This window comes from Somniosus microcephalus, chromosome 20, assembly GCF_052327205.1.
Source record: "Somniosus microcephalus isolate GS21.2 chromosome 20, FLI_Smic_1.0, whole genome shotgun sequence".
In the NCBI taxonomy this organism is placed as follows: Eukaryota; Metazoa; Chordata; class Chondrichthyes; order Squaliformes; family Somniosidae; genus Somniosus; species Somniosus microcephalus.
Genome location: NC_141006.1, coordinates 39,705,686 through 39,729,578, shown reverse-complemented (window position 1 = coordinate 39,729,578; position 23,893 = coordinate 39,705,686). Strand labels below are relative to the sequence as shown.

At 45.3% G+C, this 23,893-nt stretch overlaps 1 protein-coding gene across 4 annotated transcripts; it reads left to right on the top strand.

The window, feature by feature from the left end:
• The first annotated feature begins 4,926 nt into the window (after positions 1-4,926).
• Positions 4,927-23,094, top strand: LOC147103135 (interferon alpha-inducible protein 27, mitochondrial-like). 4 transcript variants are annotated; one of them, XR_015072900.1, is made up of 4 exons: positions 4,927-4,950; positions 18,704-18,762; positions 22,339-22,500; positions 22,900-23,094. XR_015072900.1 is itself a non-coding variant. In XM_085962466.1 (4 exons), exons 1-4 carry the CDS (start codon positions 14,250-14,252, stop codon positions 22,983-22,985), a joined length of 405 nt encoding a protein of 134 aa, XP_085818592.1. In that variant the 5' UTR covers positions 14,225-14,249; the 3' UTR covers positions 22,986-23,094. The 4 variants fall into 4 exon arrangements, 1 of the variants encoding a protein (XP_085818592.1); XR_015072901.1 differs by lacking the exon at positions 4,927-4,950 and adding an exon at positions 5,454-5,477; XM_085962466.1 differs by lacking the exon at positions 4,927-4,950 and adding an exon at positions 14,225-14,347.
• Positions 23,095-23,893: the final 799 nt, after the last annotated feature.

Here is a 23,893-nt window from a genome sequence, read left to right as displayed (position 1 = left end):
GGAAGCCATTCTCCTCAATTTCTACCACTTCCAAGATTTCCCGCTGCAAGTATTGACACGCGTTGAATATGTTCACCCAATTATGGGCAGGAGTGTTCAAATGACATGATAACGACGGCAGAAACGACATATTTCCTGTCACCGATGTTGCAGCAATGCCGAATGCCAGGTACGCACGCCAACACGTTCCTGGTGTTCAGCGTTGCTTGGTGTTAATGACAGGAAATATGTCATGTGACTTTTTCCCGTTGCTAATTTGTCACTTGAATACTCCTGCCCGCATCACAGGGCCAATTAGCTTATACTCCCAAAGCCTGGGATTTTAACAATGTTTACAGTTTACCGCCCTTCTGTCCAGCTGGTCTGAAGGCTGTCTGACATGCTCCACCGCTGCAGGTGCCCAAGGCCTACAGCTGTAGTTTCCTTCCCTCTCCTGAGGCAGGCTGCACAGCCCAGGCAGGAATCTCACCAGGAGCTTGCCAAAATATGTAAATAAGACCGATCCCTAGAAGTCAGCCAGGATCATTATTGCAGCCATAGGACGTGGCAGAAGTCCCACCCTGCCAAAGCTGCAATGGGATTCTATCCAAGGGAAGAATCCCATCTGCCACTTGGATTCCTGTGTAGTTACTTCTATGCTAACAAGCATGTGAACAACTATCTGCATTGAGAATAAAGCACCATAATCCCAACAAGTTATGGAAGGATTGTACTATTGTCCAAGTTTGGAGGGAGGTTCTGAATAAAAGTCCTGATTACCTATATTTCTTTAAACAGAACCTCAATCCCTGTCTACCAACGTAGAATAGAATTGGTAGGACAGCAAGAATGACACAATATTACACAAGGTATCAAAAATGTGGAGCTCCGAGGTGCAGTTCTAAGCATAGTTAGCACTTGATATACACCTCAAGTGGTAATTTCATTTCCCGAAGTTACAGCAGATCAGAAGAACCCCACTAAGTTGCACACTGTGAAGTTCAATGCAAAGTGACTTCAGAGGAAATATTCACTCATAATGTTGTGAAATCATGAAATAGATTTCTAGCCAATGTAATGGATCCAGATTCAAACATGATGATATTCAAAAATTAATCAAAATGTTTTGATATACCAGGACATAAGGCTAAGGCAGGAGAAACTATAATGGTCTGACTTAGTCTTATTCATGGACCCCAAGAAAGGACAAGCTAAATAGGCTTAATAGCCCTTGATGAAAAATTTAAATGTCACCAGATAAGAAATGGAAAGAAAAGAAAGAAAGAAAAGGAGAAAGAAAGAAAGAAACAAACAAACAAAGAAAATTATCTGAACCTGTGGTTCCCCTTGTACTGAGCAGGATTCCCTATTAGTGGGTGAACGCTTGGTGAATTCTGCTTTACAATGAGTGGAAGAGCCGACATCAAATTTTCAAAAATATAAGAAATTGGTCTCCTTAGCACCTCCCGTTATCGTCTCCAGGGGGCGATAACGGGGCGCTAAGCACTTACTGACAAGGTGCGGTGAGAAGATCGACTCCCGCTATATTCGGCGGGAGGTTTTGCGGCGGCTGTATGGCATTACACCCCGATCTCCTTCGCCCAGAGATCGTGACGTCATCGCTGTGCGCATCGCCCCGGTAACCCCCCAGACCTGAACTTCGGTTCTGCCCCCTGCAGCATCGCCGGGCGAAAACACCGGCAGCTGCAGGAGGTGTTCATCGGGAGGCCGGGCGATACTTAAAGGCGAGGTGGCCGAGGTAAGTGAAAAAAATTGTGAAATGTTCTTTATCTTTTTTTTCCATTCTCTTCGCCAGCGATCGATCAGCCCGGCACTCTGCTGCAGTGCAGCGGACTGATCAGGCCAGATCGCGGCTGCCATCGGGGCCCAGCTAAGTTTTCCTCTTTCAGAGCCTGCAGTGATGGCCCTTCCCTTTAAGGGAGGGAAGGAGCCTTCCAACACGGCAGTGCTACACGGCCCATTGTATAGTGCTGCACGCCTACCGCCCTGCCTGCAGCCTGTTGCACTCCAGGAAGGAAGTGGAGCACTTGATTTAACACTCCACTTTCTTCATGGAGCGCAAAACTGAATTTTTTTTAAGTTGAAAAGCATTAGCGTCTGGCACTCATTTTTTTAACTTTTAAAAGTTAGCGCGCCAAACAGGGCGATATCAAATTTCTCTCCCATTGTGTCTTTAACGACCTCAAGACATCCCAAAGTGATTTACCGCCAATGAAGTACTTTTGAACTTTAGTCACTGGTGTAATGTAGGAAATGCGGCAACCAATTTGTCACGTGGACTGTGTTTGACCAAAAACAAAAAGTCAATTAAAAAAAATACAACCTTAGTGATTAAACGAACAATGCAATGTGTGTGCAGTATTTTAATACATTAACTTAATGGTCTAGATTTTACTTCTGAATTACATTGGCCCAGATTTTGCAGTCAGCGGCGAAGGAATGGCGGTCACCATTCACTACGCTTTCAGGTGCCCACAGAGTTTTTGCGGCTTTTGAGTGGGAACTTGCTGTCATCGGGTGTCTGATCCAACACAGCGTCCTCGACAAGGGATCTGTGGTGTGTGTGAGCAGGGAAACCAACACCGTGTCTCTTCAACCAATCAAATTGAAGAATCCTCACTGAGACACCCAGAGTTAAACTTTAATCCCCAAAAATGGGTGGGTTGAGGTCAGGTGAGATGCTCAAATTTTAAAAATCTCAAAACCCACCCCAACCCGCCCACTTCTGGGTTTAACGGAGGCGGGAAGCCAACTCACTCCCAGGAGTCGGGTTATCATTTAAATATTATAATGAGACTGGCAGCCTCAGAACTAGCCTGTTTTACAGGTATAACCCTGGCCGGCCGGGTTTCCCAGGCCTCGGGAAACCTGGAATCTCAAGGGAGGTGAGGACAGCTTTGGGGAAAAGGTAAGTGCCCTTAAAGCACTGCTTGTGGGACAGGTGGAGCAGGAGTCCTTCCTCCCAGCCCACCAAGCTTACCTTCTTCCCTGAGATCGGACCCCCTCCCCCATATAAAGACCCCCCTATTGGGGAATGGACTCACCCCCACCACGCTCCCACTAGCAGCTGCAGGCTCCTTACCTGGGGCTGCGGCCTGCGGCCTGCTCCAGAGTGCTCCCCACCCAAATGGAAGCCACACCTGTCAATCAGGCTGAATTCTGGCCGGGGATCCGGCTGTAAAAAAAATACGCACAATCCCACCCCAGTCAAGTTTGGGGGCACAGAATCTAAACCAGGAAGTATAAATTAGAATATTAAAGTCATTGTAAAATCATGTACAGAAAGCAAAATAAAGAGGGAAAATAAGATGGGATTAAGAGAGAAATAAAAGGGACAGAAAGATTTTTTTTAAATGTCAAATCTCCAATTATAATAAAATTCTGAAGGAATGAGAATCCACACTTGCAAAATTAAATTTTCATTGCCAGAGAGGTTGTTTAGCAGTAATTAAGACTTATCACGCCATTAAGAATTCATCAGTGTCAGCTGTGGCTCTCCTCTCCTCTTGTGTTAAATCAAAAACAAATGCAACTAAAAATCCAGTAACTTTTAAGAACTTTTAATAACCCAAATCAGAAATTAAATTAAAATTTGGTCATTTGGACCTATTATGCACTCCAGTCCCCGCGGCGCCCACCGGTCACGAAATTGCTCGAGCGTGCCGGCGGAGACCGCGTGCTCCATCTCCAGGGCCACCCGGGCGCGAACATGGCGTCAGCTGTGGCTCTTGGGTAGCACTCTCTAGGTGGGCGGGGCTAGGAGTGAGCAGGTGCTGCTGGTTGCTTGATTACTGCAGGGTTTGTGAGTGACTTTGTAATAAGTTGGTGGTGGGAATTTGGATTTTTTTCAGGTTTTAGGGCCTTTTTGGTCCAGATGGTTGCTGAGGGGCCCGGAGTGTCAGAGGACAGTGTTTCCAGGATGAATTTAATCAGGGGAGAAAATGTTGGGGGAAGGGAGAAAAAAAGGCCCAAAGATTTGGGCTGGGATCCCAGGAGGTTTGGAAAAGAAAACACGGTGGTGGTTCAGTGCGAAGATAAGGAGATACGAGCTTGGGATATTATCCAAGCGATACATGAGGACTGCAGCGAGGGAAGCTACTTTGCCTGCCGAACAAAGCTGAATGTTGGGTTCGAGGTGACGGTGACGGTCACTGGCCGAGAGGAGGTGGAAAGACTTTTACTCAGTTTGAAGGTTGGTGTTAAGTTCTTGGAGGTATCTCTGCTATATTCTGAAGAGGTGGTGGTCTCATTTTTAAACCTGCCGGTTTATATTGAGGACGATGTGGTAATCAGGAAGTTGGGAGTTGTGGGACATTAAAATTTGCTCAGCAATAGAGGAGATACTATCCAGGAACACTGGTAGCAAATGGAACCTGTTACGTAAAGGTGCGGTTCCCAGAGGGGGTGAAGTCATTGCCATATAGCATGAAATTTGAGACAATGGAAGGAGTGCCGTACTTTCGGGTACTGCATGATAACCAGGTGAAGGTTTGTTATTGTCTTGGACATGACCATCTTGTAAGAAGCTGTCCAGACTTGTGTTGTTATAACTGCGGCGAGTCTGGACACATTGCTCGGAACTGCAAGGCGGAGACCTGTGGGGTGTGTCACAAAGGCCCCAACTGCTGGGAGTGTGAGGCAGAAAGAAGCCCCTTGAGTGACGAGGTGATGGGAGAAGGAGCAGGAGGTGTAAATGGAACGGCCGGAGGAGTGGAGCAGGCGGAGGACACAGCTGGTGAATGGAAGGAGAAAAGAGCGCAGGAAGAGGCAGAAAATTGCGGAGCAGAGAACAGAATGGTGGAAAACACACCAAGTACAGTGGGAAAGGACAGAGACAGCAGAGGGCAGCACGGGTCAAGGGCAGAGTTGAGCCATAATACAGTTCAGCTCTCCCTAAAGAATCTGGTGTCCACTGCGGGAGAGGAGGCGGGTGCAGGGTGTGTGGTAAATGTAAGTACTCCAAAGAAAGACGGGGAGTCAGGCATCTCAGAGAGCAGGAGGGGGCAAGAAAAGGAGAGGGTGCAAGAGGCAGGAGCCTTAAAGGGACAGCAGGACGGGATGGGAGCAGGGAGACAAAGATGTCAGAATGGGAGCAATATAGGCGGGCCATTGTCCCAGAGAGAGAAGAAATGGGGAGCAAGGGTTAGTGGTGATGAGGCCGAAGGGAGCGGCACTGTTAGAGAAACCGCGATAGCAGGAAAACTCTCTAAGGGAGATTTTACCAGCCCTGAGGAGGCGGGTTTGGAGGCGGGACTGCTGGGAAAATCAAAAAGGGGAGCGGGTCCCGAACCCACTCCCGACTCCCCTCCAACCAATCTTCCCGGGAGTTGGGTTACCAATTTGTGCAGAGACCCAACTCCTAGCGGTGGGAAGAGGCTTATAGCCACTTTACTGCCGGTAAGTTAACCGGCAGTTAAGAGGCTTTTTCCCATTTTGCAACTTCTGCAGGCTTCCTGACGTCAGGGAACTCTGCCAGGGTAAGTGAGGTGTGCTGTGGGTCTGTTGTAATGTTTGTGTATAGATGACAGCTGCAGAAGTGGTGTGAAGGATGCAATGAAACACTGGTGAGTATCAGAGGTAATGAAATGTTGGGAAAGTCATTTTTAATGTGTTTAGATTTTTCTGTAGGTGACAAACTTTGAAGTGTTTGTGTGGCCTCACCTCATTGGGAGAAGTGACAGATCTCTTCTGTACCCTCACCTGCAGCTGCCATCTGTTTCATCCTAAGGAGAGAATCATTGGAGAGTCTGGGTGCAAGGGCTCACCTTTGTACAGTGATTGTCAGTGTTTGACAGCACCTCAATGCTGTCAAACACTGTCAAATCATCTGTCAAAAATTTATGGTTCATGTGCCTTTAAGAAAACCGTCATCTGACACTGGATTTCCCTTAATTGGCCAGCAAGCCCGCAGGGCGGGCTTAACGAGGCCAATCAGGGGAAAATAGCGTCTGTGCGTCGGACGTCGCTGGGGGCGGGACTAGAACCCGGAAGGCAGCAGTCCCACCCCCAACTCGTCTTGCTGAGTAAAATCAAGCCCTATGTATCTGACGGGGAGCAAGTCCATGGGCTGGATTTTCATTGAGGAGGCGGGACTACAACTTTTGGGGTTGTAGTCCTGCCTCCATCGAGTTCTAGCCAACCCACGCGATTTAGACTTGATTGACATTGTTGAGCCCGCCCAGCGGGTTCAGCAGGCCAATTAAGGGGCACCCGGCAACAGGTGATGTCACAGATTGAAATTTCATCTGTCAAGACCTTTTGACAGATGAAATAACAGCATTTCACAGCTGTTTGAAGCTGTCAAACACTGACAATCTGTACTCCAGGTTAATTCCTTCCTCTCAGGATGATCTAGAGATCTCCCCGGAACAGAAAGCAGAGGCTGCAGATTTTGACAGCTGGCGGCCATTCAGCTTTCTGTGCCGGTGAGATGAGGGACTCCCAAGACCTGAAGGAAGGAAGGCTGTAAAGGTAAGTAAAGGCTAGTAGAACTTCTTTAAAATACTTTACACAGACCAAACACACTTCCCTCTGCACTCATGCACCCATCACTCACCTGAACACCAGACATCTCGACCCCTCCAAGCCCTTCATCCCGAGGGCCCGCCTCGCTAACTTGGCGTGGTTTGGAGCCGTCGGGAATCCCACATTTCAACAATGAAAATGGGGATTAGCTAAAAACTGCCTGTTAACTACCTGTTAATAGGCAGGTAATTGGCACTAATCCCCTTCCCGCCTCGGGGAGGCGGGTCCCAGTGCGAGGCGGGTACCCACCTCCTTTGAAACTGGCATGGAGGCGGGTTGGGGGCGGGACCCCCGATTTCGGGATTTTAAATCCCCACACGCCTCCAATCCCGACTCCACGGCCCAATGAAAATCCAGCCCCATGTATCTGACGGGGAGCAGGAACAGGAGGTTACAGAAGAGCTCGAGAGTGAGGAATCAGAGGAGGACAGAGACATGGATGTGGGGGTTGGGATGGCATTGTGTGGAAAGGGAAAGGTTAGTGAGGGGCAGAAGGAAGGAGAACGGGCAGCTCGTCAGCCCAAACCTAATGCAAGGAAGAGGCTAAAACAGCAGAGAGAGTTCAAACAGGAGGTGAAAAAGGGCCGGAGGCTGCAGGAAAAAGCAACAGCTGCCCGAAAAGTTGGGAAGGAGCATAAGAGGAGGGAAGGGCCAGAGATTAAATGATGGGGAGATTATCAGGCATACTTCCCTTATTCGGAGCCATGATTACATTGGTCTCAATTAATGTGAACGGACTGAGGGGTGAGAAGAAATTGCAGCAGTTGTTGCAGTATTTTAAAGGCACTGACTTGTTGTGTCTGCAAGAAACCTTTTGGGATGAGGATATCCTAGAAAGAGTTCGGAAGGTTTGGAAGGGAGAGGTGTTTGCAAGTTGTGCAAACAATAACCGTAGAGGGGTGGCTGTTTTGGTGAGTCCATCCATAAAAGAGAACGTTGCCTTGGTGGATAAGGACACTGAGGGGAGATTTTTACGGCTAAGGGTAAAAATGGAGGAATTTAATTGCGATCTCTTTAATATCTATGCACTGAACGACCATTGCAAGCGTCGCGAGTTTTTTCGGAGGTTATTCACTGAAGTGGCAGAGGTGGAAAAGCCTTGTATAGTGGGGGATTTTAATGTATTTTTATCTCAGATGGACATTTCAGCCCAGATGACCTTTAAGGATGATAACTCCAGAGGGATGATTGTAAAAATGATGGCAAATTTAAATTTGAGAGACTTATGGAGGGACCGGAACCCCATAAAAAGGGAGTTCTCCAGAACAGGTTGGGTGGGTGATGTTTTAAAACAGAGCCGAATAGATTTTGTGTTAATGCGGGAAGGGTTAAGTTCTGAGGTGATGGAGATGTATTACAAAAAAGTATTTTTTAGTGACCACTCGTCTTTGGCTCTTAGAATTAGGAACAGCAGAGTTAAGATCGGTCCAGGGGTGTGGATTTTAAACAATCAATACCTGAAAGAAATTGCTTATAAAGAAGATATTTTAAATATAATAAAGAATGCTCAGAAGGAACCTTTGTTCTTGAAAGAAAGAAGAGTTTGGTGGGACAATTTCAAATATGAGGTAAAAGTTTTTTGATACGTTATGGGAAAGAGAGAGCGGCAGCTAATTGGCATGAGAAGAGAATATAAACAAAAGGTTTACGGATGTCTGCAAAGCAGTTGACGGAGGGGATAAGGGAGCTGAAACTAAGTTCCTGGTGTTAAAGCAAGAGTGGGAATTATTGCAAGCTAAAAAATGCAAGGGGGCCATTCTCTGTGCAAAGGCTTAATAATAATAATAATAATTCAACTTTATTGTCATTGTACAATGCACAAGTACATGAACAACGAAATGTGATCTTTTTGATGCATTGGAGGGCGAAAGATGCACTAGATATTTTCTAGAGCAAGAGAAGCTGCGACAGAGATTATCATTAAGTGGAGAGTTGAAGGTTGGGGAGAAGATCATTCATGAAAGTGGGGAGATTTTAGAGGCGGCAAGCAGCTTTTATCAAGAGTTATATACAAAAGAAGACATTTCCAAATTGGCGATGGAGAAGGTTAGTGCTTTTATTGAAGAGGGTTTAAAGGAGGATGCGAGAAGCATGTGTGACAAAGAAGTAGGAATAATGGAAATAAAAGTAGCAATAAGTGGAATGAAGCGGGGGGGGGGGGGGGGGGGGGTGGCGGGAAAGCCCAGGGTCCAATGGACTAAGTGCAGAATTTTATAAAGAATTTTTAGAAATTTTAAGTCCATTGCTCTTAGAGGTTTTTAAGGAGATTAAAATTGAGGGAAGCCTGGCCCCATCTATGAGGAGAGGTGTCATAAGCTTAGCTTATATAAAAATAAAGGGATAGAAGGGATCTAAAGAATTGGAGGCCCATCACATTATTAAATGTGGGCTATAAGATCTTGGCGAGGGTTATGGCAAATCGTATGAAGGAGGTGATGCCACAAATAGTTTTGCCCTGTCAGTCCTATGGAGTCATAGGCCGGGACATCGCAGACTCTGTGGTCTCAATCCGAGATGCAATAGAGCTCATGGAAAAGAGTGGGAGGGAGGCTTATGTATTAAAGATAGATCAAGAGAAAGCCTTTGATAGGGTCTCTCATGAGTTTTTATTGATGGTTTTGGAAGCATTTGGTTTTGGGGAAAATTTCATTGAGTGGATAAGGATTTTTTATTCAAACATATTTAGCCGTGTTAAATGTAATGGTTTTTTATCCAAGTATTTTCCGATACAGAGGTCAGTGAGACAGGGTTGTCCCCTGTCCCCATTGTTGTACACATTGGTAGCAGAACCATTAGGTTACATGATGCGAAAGGAACAAGGTGTAGTTGGGATTGCGGTTCCCAGTTCTGGGCTGGTGTCAGTGATACACCAACATGCAGATGACACAACCTTTAAATTGAGAAATGGGGAATCAGTGAGGAAAGCTATGGATGTAGTTGAGGAGTATTGTAGAGCTTCAGGAGCCAGAGTGAATTATAGTAAGTCCCAATGCCTGGTTGCAGGAAGGGGTAAGGGGAATGGTTGGAGGAAAGCCCCTTTAAGGTGGTGGAGGTTTTGGAAGTTATGGGGGTGCATATGGGGTGCAAGAAAGACAGGGATGAAGTAGATCGATTAAATTGGGAACCGAAGGTTATGAAAATTAAAATATTTTGGGAAGATAGGAAAGAAGGTAGTTGAAAGTGCAAGGAAGAGCGACAGTGGTATCCGCTCTCCTGCTATCTAAGCTATGGTACTTATTGACGGTGGAGGATATTCCTGAGTGGGCGGAAAAGTCCATCCGAGAGGCTTGTGTAAAGTTTTTATGGGAAGGGAACCCAGCCTTGGTTGCTTACAATACCATCATTGGATGGAGAAATCAGGGAATTTCCCAGATATTGATTTGAAGTAAAAATCCTTTAGAATCAAATGGGTGAAGAGATTTCTTCAGAAATCAATTACAAGTTTTTGGAAGAATTGTTTTGAGCATTTTTTTAAATGAAGTGGGGTAGGAGGGCAGGGGATATTGTATATGGAATACAATAATATGTTTTTGAAATCGATTAAACCTCTCCCTAGGTTTTATAAGGGGGTTGTGGAGACTTGGGCCCAATTTTTAAAAAGTATGCAGTTTATGTCCAAGGGTGCTGAGGAATTTTTAGAACAGCCTTTATTTTTGAACAGGTGTGTCAACATTGATGGAGAGGTTTTATTTAATCAAGCTTTTATAAAAGCTGGTATTATATGTGTGAAAGATGTATTATACGAGGTAATTCCAGGTTGGTTGCTGGAAGCAACAGTGAGGGACATGGTGTGGGAGGAGGATCAGGAGGTAGAGGAAAAAGCAATTATGATCATGTATGAGAAGATTGTGAGGACAATGCCACAGGATTGGATGGAATAAATAAATGCTGACATCTCCAAAGGAAGTAAAATGCATCCCACTTTTCCAAGCTTTCTGCTGGAGAAAGGGGGAGTTGGTCCAATTTGACAACTGTAATACTCGAGATTGACCACGCAGAGTTCTTGGACAAGACACAAATAGGCAGCAGCCAGTATGTTTGAGCAATAGATCAGATTTATTAAGCTTACAGCGTAATATACTTAACATTAGGCGATAGTAACGAATAGCTCGCAGCCCTTGGTCTCTGGAGCCCTTCGGACACAGGCAACGTCGTCGCAGGTCTGTTCCTCATCCTCGCAGCAAAACTCTGTGAAACTGTTCTTTGAATCTTGAGGTTTTAACCCATTCCTTATCAACAGTTTGGTTGGTCAGTGTCCATATGTGGTCTTTAACAAAATCACCTTTTTTAATTGGTTCTAATGGTCAAAATACCATTGTCACTCAGGTTAAGGCTAGTAACCTGGCCACTCCTTTTCCAGTGCATTTCCATTAACCCTGTTCTGCTGTCGTGTTATCTTGTTTATAGCTTTTCACCCCTTTGGAATTTACTGTATCTCTGTCATTTCATGTCTCAAGCAGTACAAGGCCTTTCTATACCAAGGCCCCAGATCGTTTAGCGCTGTTTCACTAGTCTTGATGTATCCAGACTATCTCCCTTTAATCTACCAGATAAATACTTTAACTTCCATGATCTCTCTGTTATTGGAATTTATACTAATTATTCTTTAAATATTGTTGCAATTAGTTTTGTTCAGTGAATTCTAAGTTCTAACAGCATTATAATATGTTTTTCTTAGCAATTTAATGATTTGACCTTCACTTGCAGTCTGTGGCTGTTTGTTATCAAAACTTAGTCAAAACTGCTTTGGACTGTCTGCAGCTACATTCTGAACAAGTTCTAGTTACCCAGGAGTAATTATGGGTAATATTATTTGGTCAATGGCTACACTTGAATTTATACATATATGATTATCATCTACTAAATATCTTACAATGGGGTATTTTGAGAATGGAGATTCAAGACGCCTTCTGGTCAGGAGTTTTGGCAGAGTATATACCCACAGCTGGACTTCAACAGGATTTGGAAGGGAGTGTGGGCGAATTTTAAATGTCCAGAGTGGATTGAACTGGATTTCAAGTTGGCTCATTACTGGATTTTTACCATGATGGTCTTATGTAAGATTGGGCGAGTGGAGGGGGCAACTTGCCCAGTGTGTGGGGCACGGGATGAGACTCTGTCCTGTTTACTGGTGTTCTGTCTGCAGTTAAATGATTTTAAGTACTATGTTCGACAGTTACGTGAGGTTTTTTTGCTGGGTGGGGACCAAACAGCAAGAATGAGAATGCCATGGGACTCAATTTTGAGATGGAGATTGCAGGAGAGTCTGCCCGAGTCTAGCGGAGCAGCAATTAATTTAATGTTCAGTTTGGCTAGATTCGTGATTGTGCAAAGAAGGAATGCTCTGTTTTTTAAAGGGGAGGAGAATAAATCTAAGTGTATTTTAAATATAAGCTAAAAGATTATTAAAGCTCTGTGGATGTTTTATTGAGAAAGGAATTTAAAGATAGTATTTTATGATAAATTTTAAAAGTACAATCGATGAATGTTACGGGAGACAAATTCAACTTCAGGTTTTGATATGTGGTGGAGGAATGGCTGTGCAGAGCGGCGGAATGGATTTGAATGATACAATGGAATGATCACGATGTTGTAAATGTTCTTAATGTTCAATGTAAATAATATATTTGAAAAAAAGTTGGTAGTACCCTTGCCTATGAGTCAGAAGGTTGTGGGTTCAAGTCCCACTCCAGAGACTTAGCACAAAAAAATTCTAGGCTGACACTCCAGTGCAGTACTGAGGGAACACTGCACTGTCAGAGGTGCTATCTTTCGAATGAGACATTAAACTGCGGTCCCGTCTGCACTCTCAGGTGGATGGCACTATTTTGTAGAAGTGCAGGAGAGTTATCCCTGGAGTCCTGGCCAATATTTATCCCTCAATCAACATAACAAAAACAGAGTATATGGTCATTATCACATTGCTTGGAAATCTGTGGAGGCTCAGCCGTTGAGTATATTCAAGACCGAGGTCGATAGATTTTTGAATATCGAGGGGTATGGGGATAGTACAGGAAAGTGGAGTTGAGGTAGAAGATCAGCCATGATTTTATTGAATGGTGGAGCAGGCTTGAGGGGCCGAATGGCCTACTTCTGCTCCTATTTCTTATGTTCTTGTGTGTGCAAATTGGCTGCCGCGTTTCCTACATTATCTTACAATGGGGTATTTAGAGAATGGAGATTCAAGACACCTTTTGGTCAGGAGGTTTGGCAGAGTATATACCCACAGCTGGACTTCAACAGGATTTGGAAGGGAGTGTGGGCGTATTTTAAATGTCCAGAGTGGATTGAACTGGATTTCAACTTGGCTCATTACCAGATTTTTACCATGACGGTCTTATGTAAGATTGGGCGAGTGGAGGTGGCAACTTGCCCAGTGTGTGGGACACGGGATGAGACTCTGTCCTGTTTACTGGTGTTCTGTCTGCAGTTAAATGATTTTAAGTACAGGTAGACTACCCTTTATCCGGACTTCCGAAACCCTCTAAAAACCGAAGGTTTTTTCGTTCAGCGTAAGTCGTGCGTACGACTTACGCTGAACGAAAAAACCTTCGGTTTTTAGAGGGTTCCGGTTGCGGAAGTTCGGATAAAGGGTAAGTCGTGCGCACGACCCCCCGCCAGCCCCGACAACCGCCGACCCCCCCCGCGGACCCCGCCGGCCCCGACAACCGCCGACTCCCCCGCGGACCCCGCCAGCCCCGACAACCGCCGACCCCCCCGCGGACCCCGCTAGCCCCGACAACCGCCGACCCCCCCCGCGGACCCCGCCAGCCCCGACCCCCGCCGACCCCGACTGACTTACGCTGAGCGTCAGCGTAAGTCGTGCGCACGACCCCCCCCCCGCCGACCCACCTTCCGAAATCCGAAATTCTCCTTTATCCGAAACTCGGCTGATCCCGAGGTTTTCGGATAAAGGATAGTCTACCTGTACTATGTTCGACAGTTATGTGAGGTTTTTTTGCTGGGTGGGGACCAAACAGCAAGAATGAGAATCCCATGGGACTCAATTTTGAGATGGAGATTGCAGGAGAGTCTGCCCGAGTCTAGCGGAGCAGCAATTAATTTAATGTTCAGTTTGGCTAGATTCGTGATTGTGCAAAGAAGGAATGCTCTGTTTTTTAAGGGGAGGAGAATAAATCTTCAAAAGTATTTCATTGGCTGTAAAGCACTTTGGGAGGTCCGGTGGTCGTGAAAGGCGCTATATAAATACATGTTTATCTTTCTTTAAAAATTCACTTACACTTGAATGCGCCAGTCTTAACTTTTTCTGGCGTGTTTAGTGGGTGAGTACCGCAACTTCACGCTCTTACATGGATTCCAATGCCGCGTCTATTGGCGAGGTACTGGTGGAGCGCAGGCCTGTGGTGGAGCAGGGCAACTTCCTGATTTCCGCGTTTAACTGCGCACGTGCAGATAACGCAAGTTGCTGACCAATTCGCTCCATGATAATAACGGTGGGCGCTGATAGCCTTACGTTTATTCTCAACGCATAATCCTGGCCCGTGTGTTTTTGGGTTGGATTTGGGGGGGGGAAATAAAGAGTGCAAAATACTTTCTGAAAGTCCCACCCTGACCACCTCCAAGCAGGCAGCAAGCTGACAGTAAAACCATTGGCACCAGGCAGGGCGCGGCCATTGTACTGCGCAGGCGCGGCTCAGTCGGGCGGGACGGTGTTCGGGCGGGTCCTGTTGGACGCCATTCACCCTTGGGCGTAAATTGAAGCAATGAGCTGCGAGCGCCGCCCCTGCAATACTTTATTATTTAGCTATATATATTGGGCAGTCGGGAAAAAGAGGAACAGGTGCAAAGGAGCAGCCCACAGGTATGGCAACTTTACGCTGTGCTTTTCAGAGGGGATTGGTAACTGGGGGGCGAGAATAATTGGGATTGGGATTAGGAGGGGGTGCGAGAGAGAGAGACAACTTGGGGCACTCTGGAAACTCATTAAATATAAAACGGATCTCTCGCCAAATAAGCGCGAAGGAATGGGAGATCTCAGCAAAAATTCCTGGCTCAGTCCAGGAGAGGGTCCAGCCTCTTCCCCAGGATTGAGCGCACCCTTCCACTGACTTGCTCCTCTCCTTGCAGGAATCCAGATCTGCAGATGTCACTGTCCCGACAGCAGCCCTGGAAGGTTAGCGTTCAAAGCCTCCTGACAATCCCGATTTTCCCCACGGGCTCAGCCAGCCTCTCTCCCTGCCCCGGCTCAACGCCAGGAATTTCCTCGCCTTGCTTCTGCTCCGCTGCCACAACTGCGGCGGAAACCCTGCTTTACGGGTGGGTGGGCTTCTGGTTGGAAGAGGCGACAAGCTGGTGTTTTGAAAGCCCTGCCCGCGACCCCCCCCCCCCCCCCCAAGTCAAAACAAAAAAAAAGAAAATTAGCGGTTTGATTTCAAAATAACTGGGCAGGTTTCTCTGTCATGGTTTAGGGAGGAATTAAGGCGAGAATTTCCGCGGGGGTTCTCCCACTTGCCTGTCATAACTTCGGTGGAAGTGCTAAGGAAACCCTGGAAAATGGTATAAACGGCAAAGTTACAACGGGAAAGCAGGAGAACCTACCTGCAAATTCCCACCACCCCTTTGCCTTCTAGCCATAGGGACCAGGAAGGTTTAATTTCCTGTCTCTGCTGAGTTAACTGATGTCCGCAAGGAGAGCAATTTATGTGCAACAACTGGCCCCAGAACACCCACAGTTAGGCTTGCAGTTCCTAATCCACCGAGGGACACTTGCTGCAAAGTGCGTGTGAGGGACATGCATCGTGGTTGAATAGCTTGCCAATGTTCTCAGTCGAGGACCTGAGGTAAAGAATGCTCATTCGGGTGGGCTACTGGAGGGTCGCTGCCACTCGTAGAATTGTACCACAGCAAGGTCCGGTGTCCAAAGGGGAGGAGAGAAGAAAAATGGGATTTTATTTTTAAAGCAAAAAGTTGCATTTGATGCATGGGCTGTGACTTTTTTCTCCTTGTGCTTTAACCTGATGTTAAGTCCGTGAATGATTAATTTAAGTCCGTGAATGATTAAGACACGGCTAGCAGGAGAGAAACAAACAAGTCTTTACTGGTGAAAGGCATAAACGAAACTAACCAACAGAGGCTCTCTAGCGCCTTTTATACAGGGGTGGTCACTGCTGGTACTGCAGTCTGAGACCAGTTATTCTCTTAAAGGTACATACACAACAATTCCTCCCCTTTTAGATAAACAGTACATAACATTCATTTAACAACTAATGATAACGAATTACAATCACAATTACTGTTGCTAGATACATTGGTTAAGTTTAAGCAATTATAAATTCAGTCTTTGAGGAGGCTTCCTGATTCTGTCTGGATAATGCCTCTTTGGAGTATCAGGTTCTTCTGGCAATGTTGAGTCGGAATCAATGTCGTTGTTTGGTTCATCTTCCAATATTACTGGTTCTGCGGTAGCTGCAATTGGAACGTCGATTTCATTACCAGGTGTATCAGATCGTGGTGTGGAGTTGACGTTTTCCAGTGACTCTAGAATCTGGTCAGCATGGCGTCTTACAATGCTCTCCCCAACGTCCACGGTATACATGAGGTCCTTGTCGTGTACAAATCGTTCCTGGCTGCCATTTCTCAGTGCGGTAGTCCCGGGCCAAAACTGGTTGACCTATCTTAAAACTCCTGGTCGGCCTTTCATTCATATTCTGAAACTGCCTGTTCTCCACATCTCTTCGGACATTTGGCTGAACCAAATCCAAGCGGCATCGTAGTCTTCGATTGAAGAACATCATGGCTGGAGTTTGGTTGGTAACCGCATGTGTCGCATTCCGGTAGGCAAACAAGAAGTTGTCCACAATAACAAAAAATGCTGGAAAAACTCAGCAGGTCAGGCAACATCCGTGGAGAGAAATTTGAGTTGACGTTTCGGGTTTGACCCTTCTTCAAAACTGGAGAGAAAAGGAACTAGATCGAAGGCAGGGCTGCGATCGGACAAAAGAATAAAAGAACCAAAAGAAGTAAAAGAGATTAGAAGCTAGACGAGATGGTAATAGGCTGGGATTAGGTGTAAAGTGTACTGGCAGGGCAAAAGATAGCTGCCAGGTGTGAGAGAGAAACAAAAGGAAAGGGGGGGGGGGGGGAGGAAAGGAGTGGAAAAATATAAGTAAAAATGAAATAGGGGCCGAGGTTATGATCTGAAATTGTTGAACTCGATATTGAGACCGGAAGGCTGCAGAGTGCCTAATCGGAAGATGAGGTGCTGTTCCTCGAGTTTACGTTGAGCTTCCGTGGAACAGTACAAGAGGCCAAGGACGGTGAGGTCCGAGTGGGAATGGAGCGGTGAATTGAAATGACAGGCGACCGGAAGCTCGGGGTCACCCTTACGGACTGAACGGAGGTGTTCCGCAAAGCGGTCACCCAATCTGCGTTTGGTCTCCCCAATGTAGAGGAGACCGCATCGTGAACAGCGAATACAGTATACTAGATTGCGAGAAGTACAAGTAAATCGCTGTTTCACCTGGAAGGGGTGTTTGGGGCCCTGGACAGTGGGGAGGGGGGAGGTATAGGGGCAGGTGTTACACCTCCTCCGCTTGCACGGGAAGGTGCCAGGCGAAGGGGAAGGGCTGTTTGGGGTGATAGAGGAGTGGACTAGGGTGTCTCGGAGAGAGCGGTCCCTGCGGAATGCTGAAAGGGGAGACCAGTTATTCTCTTAAAGGTACATACACAACAGTTACTGCACTGGTTCCACCTGTGCAATTTTTTCAGTTAGTATTAGATCGATCAAATCCTATCTCCTGATAAATAGGAGAAGAAGCACTTTGTTAGTCACCCAGAGGAGCTGGTCTAGTGCCAGGAATGATGGGCATTGACTGCAGTATAAAAACAGCCCATACAAAGTGCTGCCAAAAAAGATACATTTTTCAATTGTAACGTAATCCAAAATGATTTAATCCCACATCAGAATTCCTTTGGCTCTTGAAAGATTGATCATTATTGTGTATTTCCCTTTCTTTAAATTTTGCACTTTCAAGAATTGGGTTCCTATAGACTACAAAATCTAACCGCTACTATTTTAATTGCCTCATTTGTTCGCAGGCAATTGGGGGAAAAAACACTAAATAATCTCAGCTTCCTTGCCCATCCGATATATCAAAGTGTTAATCTCATTCAGTTCATCTTTCTGATCTAAACTCAAAGCCTTTCCACATCTTTCAGCTCACTAGATCCATCTTAAGAATTCATCTGCTTCACTGAAATCAGATACCGTGAGGACTAGTGTGGCAAGAAGCCATTTATTTGTTTTCTTTCTGATTTCTTCCCCCCCGGTTTGTTTTCTCCAGTATGGTCCCAAGGCAACCATTTTAGTTTCCAATAATTACTGGATGCTTCTTTAATTGGCTGCTGTGTTTCCAACGTTACGACAGTGACAACACTTCAAAGTATTTAATTGGCTGTAAAACGTTTTGGGGATTGCCACCATGTTGGGGTTCTATTTCAATAGACTCTGATATCAGATGCCACCAATAGTACTCGATTCCAAGCAGCTTGTCTTAAAATTTCCCACCATTCTGATCCAGCCTGGATATGTTCTTGTGACCAGTCTGAACTGGTCAGTACTGGCTCGCCCTCCATTTTCAGTCACTCAGCACTCGCCCCTCCTTGCCTTTCATGACACGACACTTTACTTACTGACTGTTCTTTCCTTGTAGCACAATCACAATAAAAATGTGCGTGACTGGCCAGGAGAGCAAAATATCTACAATATTTACCCCTACAATGAAGTTTATAGGATTGTGCGGTGTCAGCCATGGCTCAGTCGTAGTACTGCCCTCTGAGCCAGAGGGTTGTGGGTTGAAGTCTCACTTTGGGGACTTTGGTACTGCCAGCCTAGATTTTGTACCCAAGTCCTGTCTGCTTTCTCAGGTGGACGTAAAAGATCCCATGGCACTATTTCGAAGCAGAGCAGGGGAGTTCTCCTCAGCGTCCTGGCTGATATTTATCCCTTAACCAACATCACTAAAACAAATTATCTGGTCATGATCACATTGTTGTTTGTGGGAGCTTGCTATGTGCAAATTGGCAGCAGTGTTTTCTACATTATAACAGTGACTATGCTTTAAATATTTAATTGGCTTAAGTGCTTTGGGACATCTTGAGGTAGTGAAAGGTGCTATACCAATGCAAGTTTTTTTAACAAGATTCCTTTTGTTTACAGAAATCAAATCAATCCAATTATGGTGTTGTTAACCGTTATATTAGCAGGTGTTGGTGCAGGTAAGCACTATTCCACTTTTGATAAATTAACTTTTCTAAATGTGGCAACACAATCCCAGAGAGGGTGCTACTGAATTGGGCTTAGCTGCAGCAATGCATGTTACACAATCTGCTGCTCCCCAATCATTTACTCAGTGCTCCAATTTCTCAGAACCCGGTGGTTTGCAATGCCTCTCTGGATTCTTATGCTGTCACACAAAGTGGCCTAAGTCTTCTGATCAGCCATGACCCCAGTTGGAAGTGCAGCGAATGGGACTTTTGACCGCCACAGGGATGTGCCTCTGGCCCTGGCTAGTTTTTCTGGCCTCCGGGTTAAAAATATTTTTCATGGGTTCCTGCTCTCCATTGGGGACTCTGCCTGGAGTGGGTGAGGCAGAGATTGGCTGTGGCAGGTCTCCGATGCTTAACGCAGAGCAGCGTGGCCGGTGGCCACTTTGTTGCCCTGTAAAGTGGGGAGTTTTGACTTTTCAAATTCAACTACAGTTGCCTTTGTTTTGCGAACTAATTGATTTCCCGTGCTGATGCTTATGCATAGCATAGTTGTAATGTTTATTTACTTACCTGGCCTGCTAAAGTTATTAGTTCAGGCACCCCCTGGGTAAAGTGGACTAAATAGCTACTGAGCTTAATTTGAGGATGTTTCTCTAGATTATCCGCTGCTTGCTTCCTTGTTATCTCAAGATCAGAAAAAACAGGAAATGACTGGAATTCATTTTCTATTTAAAATTGCTCCATTTGGTTTACTATGTAACTAAGGATTGGCTTTTTGGCCACTTAAATTTTAAAGAGGCCGCCATATCAACACTAGGACTCAAGTGATTGAAATTTATGTCATACGACATACTTCAGCCATTTGCTGGATCTGGATGCAACCACCAAAATGTGCAGAGTGGGAGTCCACAGTACTCCTGCCGGGTGTGATCGCCGCCCCCCGCTGTCATTCTTCTCCCCCCCCCCCCCCCCCCCCCCCCCCAAATCTGAGGGTGGCTGCTCCCAAGGCAGGCGGCCAGAAATTGAAGTCTTTCCTCAGGTGAGCTTCCTGTGGAGATGCGACCAGCGCTGGCAGCTCATCCTTAATGTGTAAATGAGGCCCGAGGGCCAAATTTTCACCATCCTCAGGCCTCCGTCTTCGGATGTGTAGCTCAGCAGCGCCAAGTCTGGACCCAAAACCGAGGCCAGATGAAAATTGTCTGCACGCCCCCCATCTCTGAAGTGTAGTAATGGGCAGTCTACCCCTCCCATATTACATCAAGAGTCATTGTGAGACCCTCAGGCTCTCTGGATCATATCCTTTTGTTTTGCGAACTAATTGATTTCCTGTGCTGATGCTTATGCGTAGCATAGTTGTAATGTTTATCTGCTTACCTAGCATGCCCTTTTTAAAGTTATTAGTTCAGGCACCCCCTGGGTAAAGTGGACTAAATAGCTACTGAGCTTAATTTGAGGATGTTTCTCTAGATTATCAGCTGCTTGCTTCCTTGTTATTTCAAGATCAGAAAAAACAGGAAATGACTGGGTTTCTTCTATTTAAAATTGCTCAATTTGGTTTACTGGTGTTTTATATGAATTGTGATGTCCAAAGTGTGACGATGCGCACACAATCTAGGCTGACTTCAGCGCAGTACTAAGGGAGTGCTGCACTAGCAGAAGTGCCGTCTTTCAGTTGAGTTGTTAAAGCAAGGCCCCGACTGCCCCCTCAGGTGGATATGTAAGAGCCCATGGCACTATGCGAAGAAGAGCAGGGGAGTTCGCCAATATTTATCCCTCAATCAATATAACTAAAACAGATTCTGGTCACTATCCCATTGCTGTCCATGCTTTGCAATATTGGCTGCTGCATTTCCTATATTGCAATCGTGACTATACTTCAAACAAGTACTTCATTGGCTGGCAAGTGCTTTGAGATGTCCCGAGATCATGAATGGCACTATATAAATACATTTTTTTTTTTTTTAATTTCCTTTTTCTCTGTCTCTCACCTGTCCCTGTCATATTTCTGTTTCTCTCTCTCTCTCTCTCTCTCTCTCCTGCTTAATTATTCTGTCTCTTTTTTTGAACTTGGCATTTCTTTTTATATCCCTGATTATAATCGCTCAACCATTGGTGGCCGTGCCTTCGGCTGTCTAGGCCCTAAGCTCTGGAATTCCCTCCCTAACCCCCTCCGCCCCTCTCTCCTCCTTTTAAGACGCTCCTTAAAACCTACCTCTTTGACCAAGCTTTTGGTCTCCTGCCCTAATTTCTCCTTATATGGCTTGGTGTTAAATTTTTGTCTTCTAACATTCCTGTGAAGTGCCTTGGGACGTTAAAGGCACTATATAAATACAAGTTGTTGCTGTTTTTTCCTTCTCTCTCCTCCCTTCTCTCCTTTCTTTCATTTCGGGTAGGAGGTGGTGGGAAGCACTCCTGCACTTCAGGGCCCCACAAGGAAAATAAAAACGCTTACTTCTTTGGGCCTCTTCTGTCCGAAGCTCCTCTTCCTGCTGTCTTCACCTCACAGCAAAGCTACAATGGCTTAGCCGCTCAAGCCAGTCGTTTAAATTGCATGTGGGTCCTGATGACATGATTGCAACCTGACGGGCATATGCAAAGGCCAGCTCTGGGCAGGTGACTTTGCCGTTTACTCAGTAGAGCAGGATAGAATTCAGAACAGTGAGTTCCTGGCGGCTTTCTGTTGGGTAAGTAACCTGGACAATTTTAATTCCCACTCGCCTAGTTTCTGGCGGGTGGGTCCGGTTCAAATCACCCCTGATGTTTCTAAAGTAGACAATAGTGATGCACTATGGTAGTGGAATATTTTCAAATCATTCAGCAGCTACATCAACTAAAGAAGGAAGGAACAGGCAGCAAGAGTAAAGTAGGAAGTCCTGGCGTACACTAGGACTGTCACAGTAACGTTAGTTGAGTCCCACTGCACTCAATGTGCCGCTCACTGTAATACTTACAGATGCAGTTCCATTAGATTGCTGCGACCACTTAAAGTTTATAACATTTAATTGATGTTTCCCTGTAATTCAGTGCATAGCAACACAGCATGAACCATGAGTTACAGTTGTTAGTGGCTGTTATTCTTGAACTTGCTGTTTAATTCTGCTACCTCTATTAGGTTTCAGTGCTGTTAAAGGTTGAGGGTTCAGTGCTGTTAAAGGTTGAGGGATAGAATTTTAATGGGGGTTCTCCCAATTATCTGCAATAACTTTTGAATATCGCCAGAAACCTTGGACTAATAACGTAAATGGCCATTTATATTGTTTCTCCGGGATTTCTGCCAAAGTTACGGCAGACAATCGGGAGCGCCCCTGTGAAAATCCAGGCGTGGCATCTTCAGGAAATTTGGAAGAATGTCTTGGATCTGGATTATTATTACAAATATAACTGATTCCAAGGTGCTGGATGGGAATATTGTGAAGGAAATAAACCTTCACTGCAGACAGGAAGAATTCTGGGCAATATTGTAAATTGCCTGAGTTTTGCGCTCTCGGTAAACAATGTTATTTGAATCCCTGTGTGTTACTTGGCCTGTATGAAACTCCTGTGTATATATGTGCTGTGTTTAAACGGGGATGTCTCCTCTTTTAGCTAGTACCATTGTTGCTGCTCCATTGGTCCTGGGAGTAGTGGGATTTACCAGTGCTGGAATAGCAGCTGGTTCTATTGCAGCAAGTATGATGTCTTCGGCTGCTGTTGCCAATGGAGGAGCTGTAGCAGCTGGAGGTCTGGTGGCCCTCCTTCAATCTGCTGGTAAGGTCTAGTGATAAGTGATTAATATTTCTCAATCTTTCTTGTTTAAAGCCGCTCTACTGATGTTTGGCTTTCTCTGCATTCATGATGGTGCTGAATACATTTTTATATTACACGATTGTCTTGGCAACTTCTTTCAGTACAATTTTAATAGAAGCTAAATGATACTTTTGCAATAAATGTTAATTCTGTTATGTTTTAATTTCAACAAAGTGCTAATGAAATATGGGTTGACTTTGTTGTAAATACAAATAAAGAAATCAACTGTTCAGTAGATTATAATATGGATTGCATCTTTCCCCAGCTTACTGTTCAGCTCTGGAATATAAGAAGTGGTGATTATTAACAAAGTCAGGATATCTCCGATTGTGTTATTCACATGTACTTTTTTCTTTAAAGGGGCTGCTGGACTCTCTGCAGCTACCAGTGCTGCAGTGGGATCTGCAGGTGGCACCTTGGCTGCTGTTGCAGCCCTGCTTCTTTGAAAAGGAAACGTTCCTTAAAACAACTGAAAATAAATGACCATCTTTCCTCTCCGTTCTCAACATGAAGGAAGAAAAATATAACTAAGTCAATAAAAGTTCTGATACATTCTGTCTTGTCTCTGTGACTGTTCTGCCTTCTAGAATAAAGTGGGGTGGATGAATTAGTTGTGGAAATAGAGGTAAACAAGTATGATTTGATTGGGATTACAGAAACGTGGCTGCAGGGTGGGCAAGGCTGGGAACTTAACATCCAGGGATATACAATATTTAGGAAGGATCGGCAAAAAGGTAGGGGAGGTGGGGTAGCATTGCTGGTAAAGGAGGGGATTAATGCAATGGAAAGGAAGGATATTAACTCGGATGAAACGGAATCTGTATGGGTAGAAATGAGAAATAGCAAGGGGAGGAAAACGTTAGTGGGTGTGATATATAGGCCTCCAAATAGTAATATGGAGGTGAGGGAAGGCATAAAAAGGGAAATTAGAGAAGCGTGCGATAAGAGCACAGCTGTCATCATGGGTGACTTTAATTTACATATTGATTGGACTACCCAAATTAGTAAAAATTCTGAGGAGGAGGAATTCCTGGAATGTTTTCGGGACGGTTATCTGGACCAATATGTCGAGGAGCCGACTCGAGATCAGGCCATTTTAGACTGGGTATTGTGCAATGAGAAGGGACTTATCAGCAATCTTCTTGTACGAGGCCCCTTGGGTCAGAGCGATCATAATATGATCGAGCTCTCAGTCGAGATGGAGAGTGAGGAAATTGAATCAGAGACTAAGGTCCAGAACTTAAATAAAGGGAATTACGAGGGTATGAGACGGGAATTGGGTAAGATTGATTGGGTGGTGTTTCTGGGGGGATTGACAGTGGATAGACAATGGCAAGCATTCAAAGATAGAATG

Bases quoted from the DNA above. Each gene is read 5' to 3' on its own strand.
- LOC147103135 (XM_085962466.1), top strand. From the start codon at position 14,250: ATGAGCTGCGAGCGCCGCCCCTGCAATACTTTATTATTTAGCTATATA. The intron at 18,763-22,338 runs GTAAGCACTATT...CTCCTCTTTTAG, and splicing joins ATTAGCAGGTGTTGGTGCAG to CTAGTACCATTGTTGCTGCT. The intron at 22,501-22,899 runs GTAAGGTCTAGT...TTTTCTTTAAAG, and splicing joins GGCCCTCCTTCAATCTGCTG to GGGCTGCTGGACTCTCTGCA.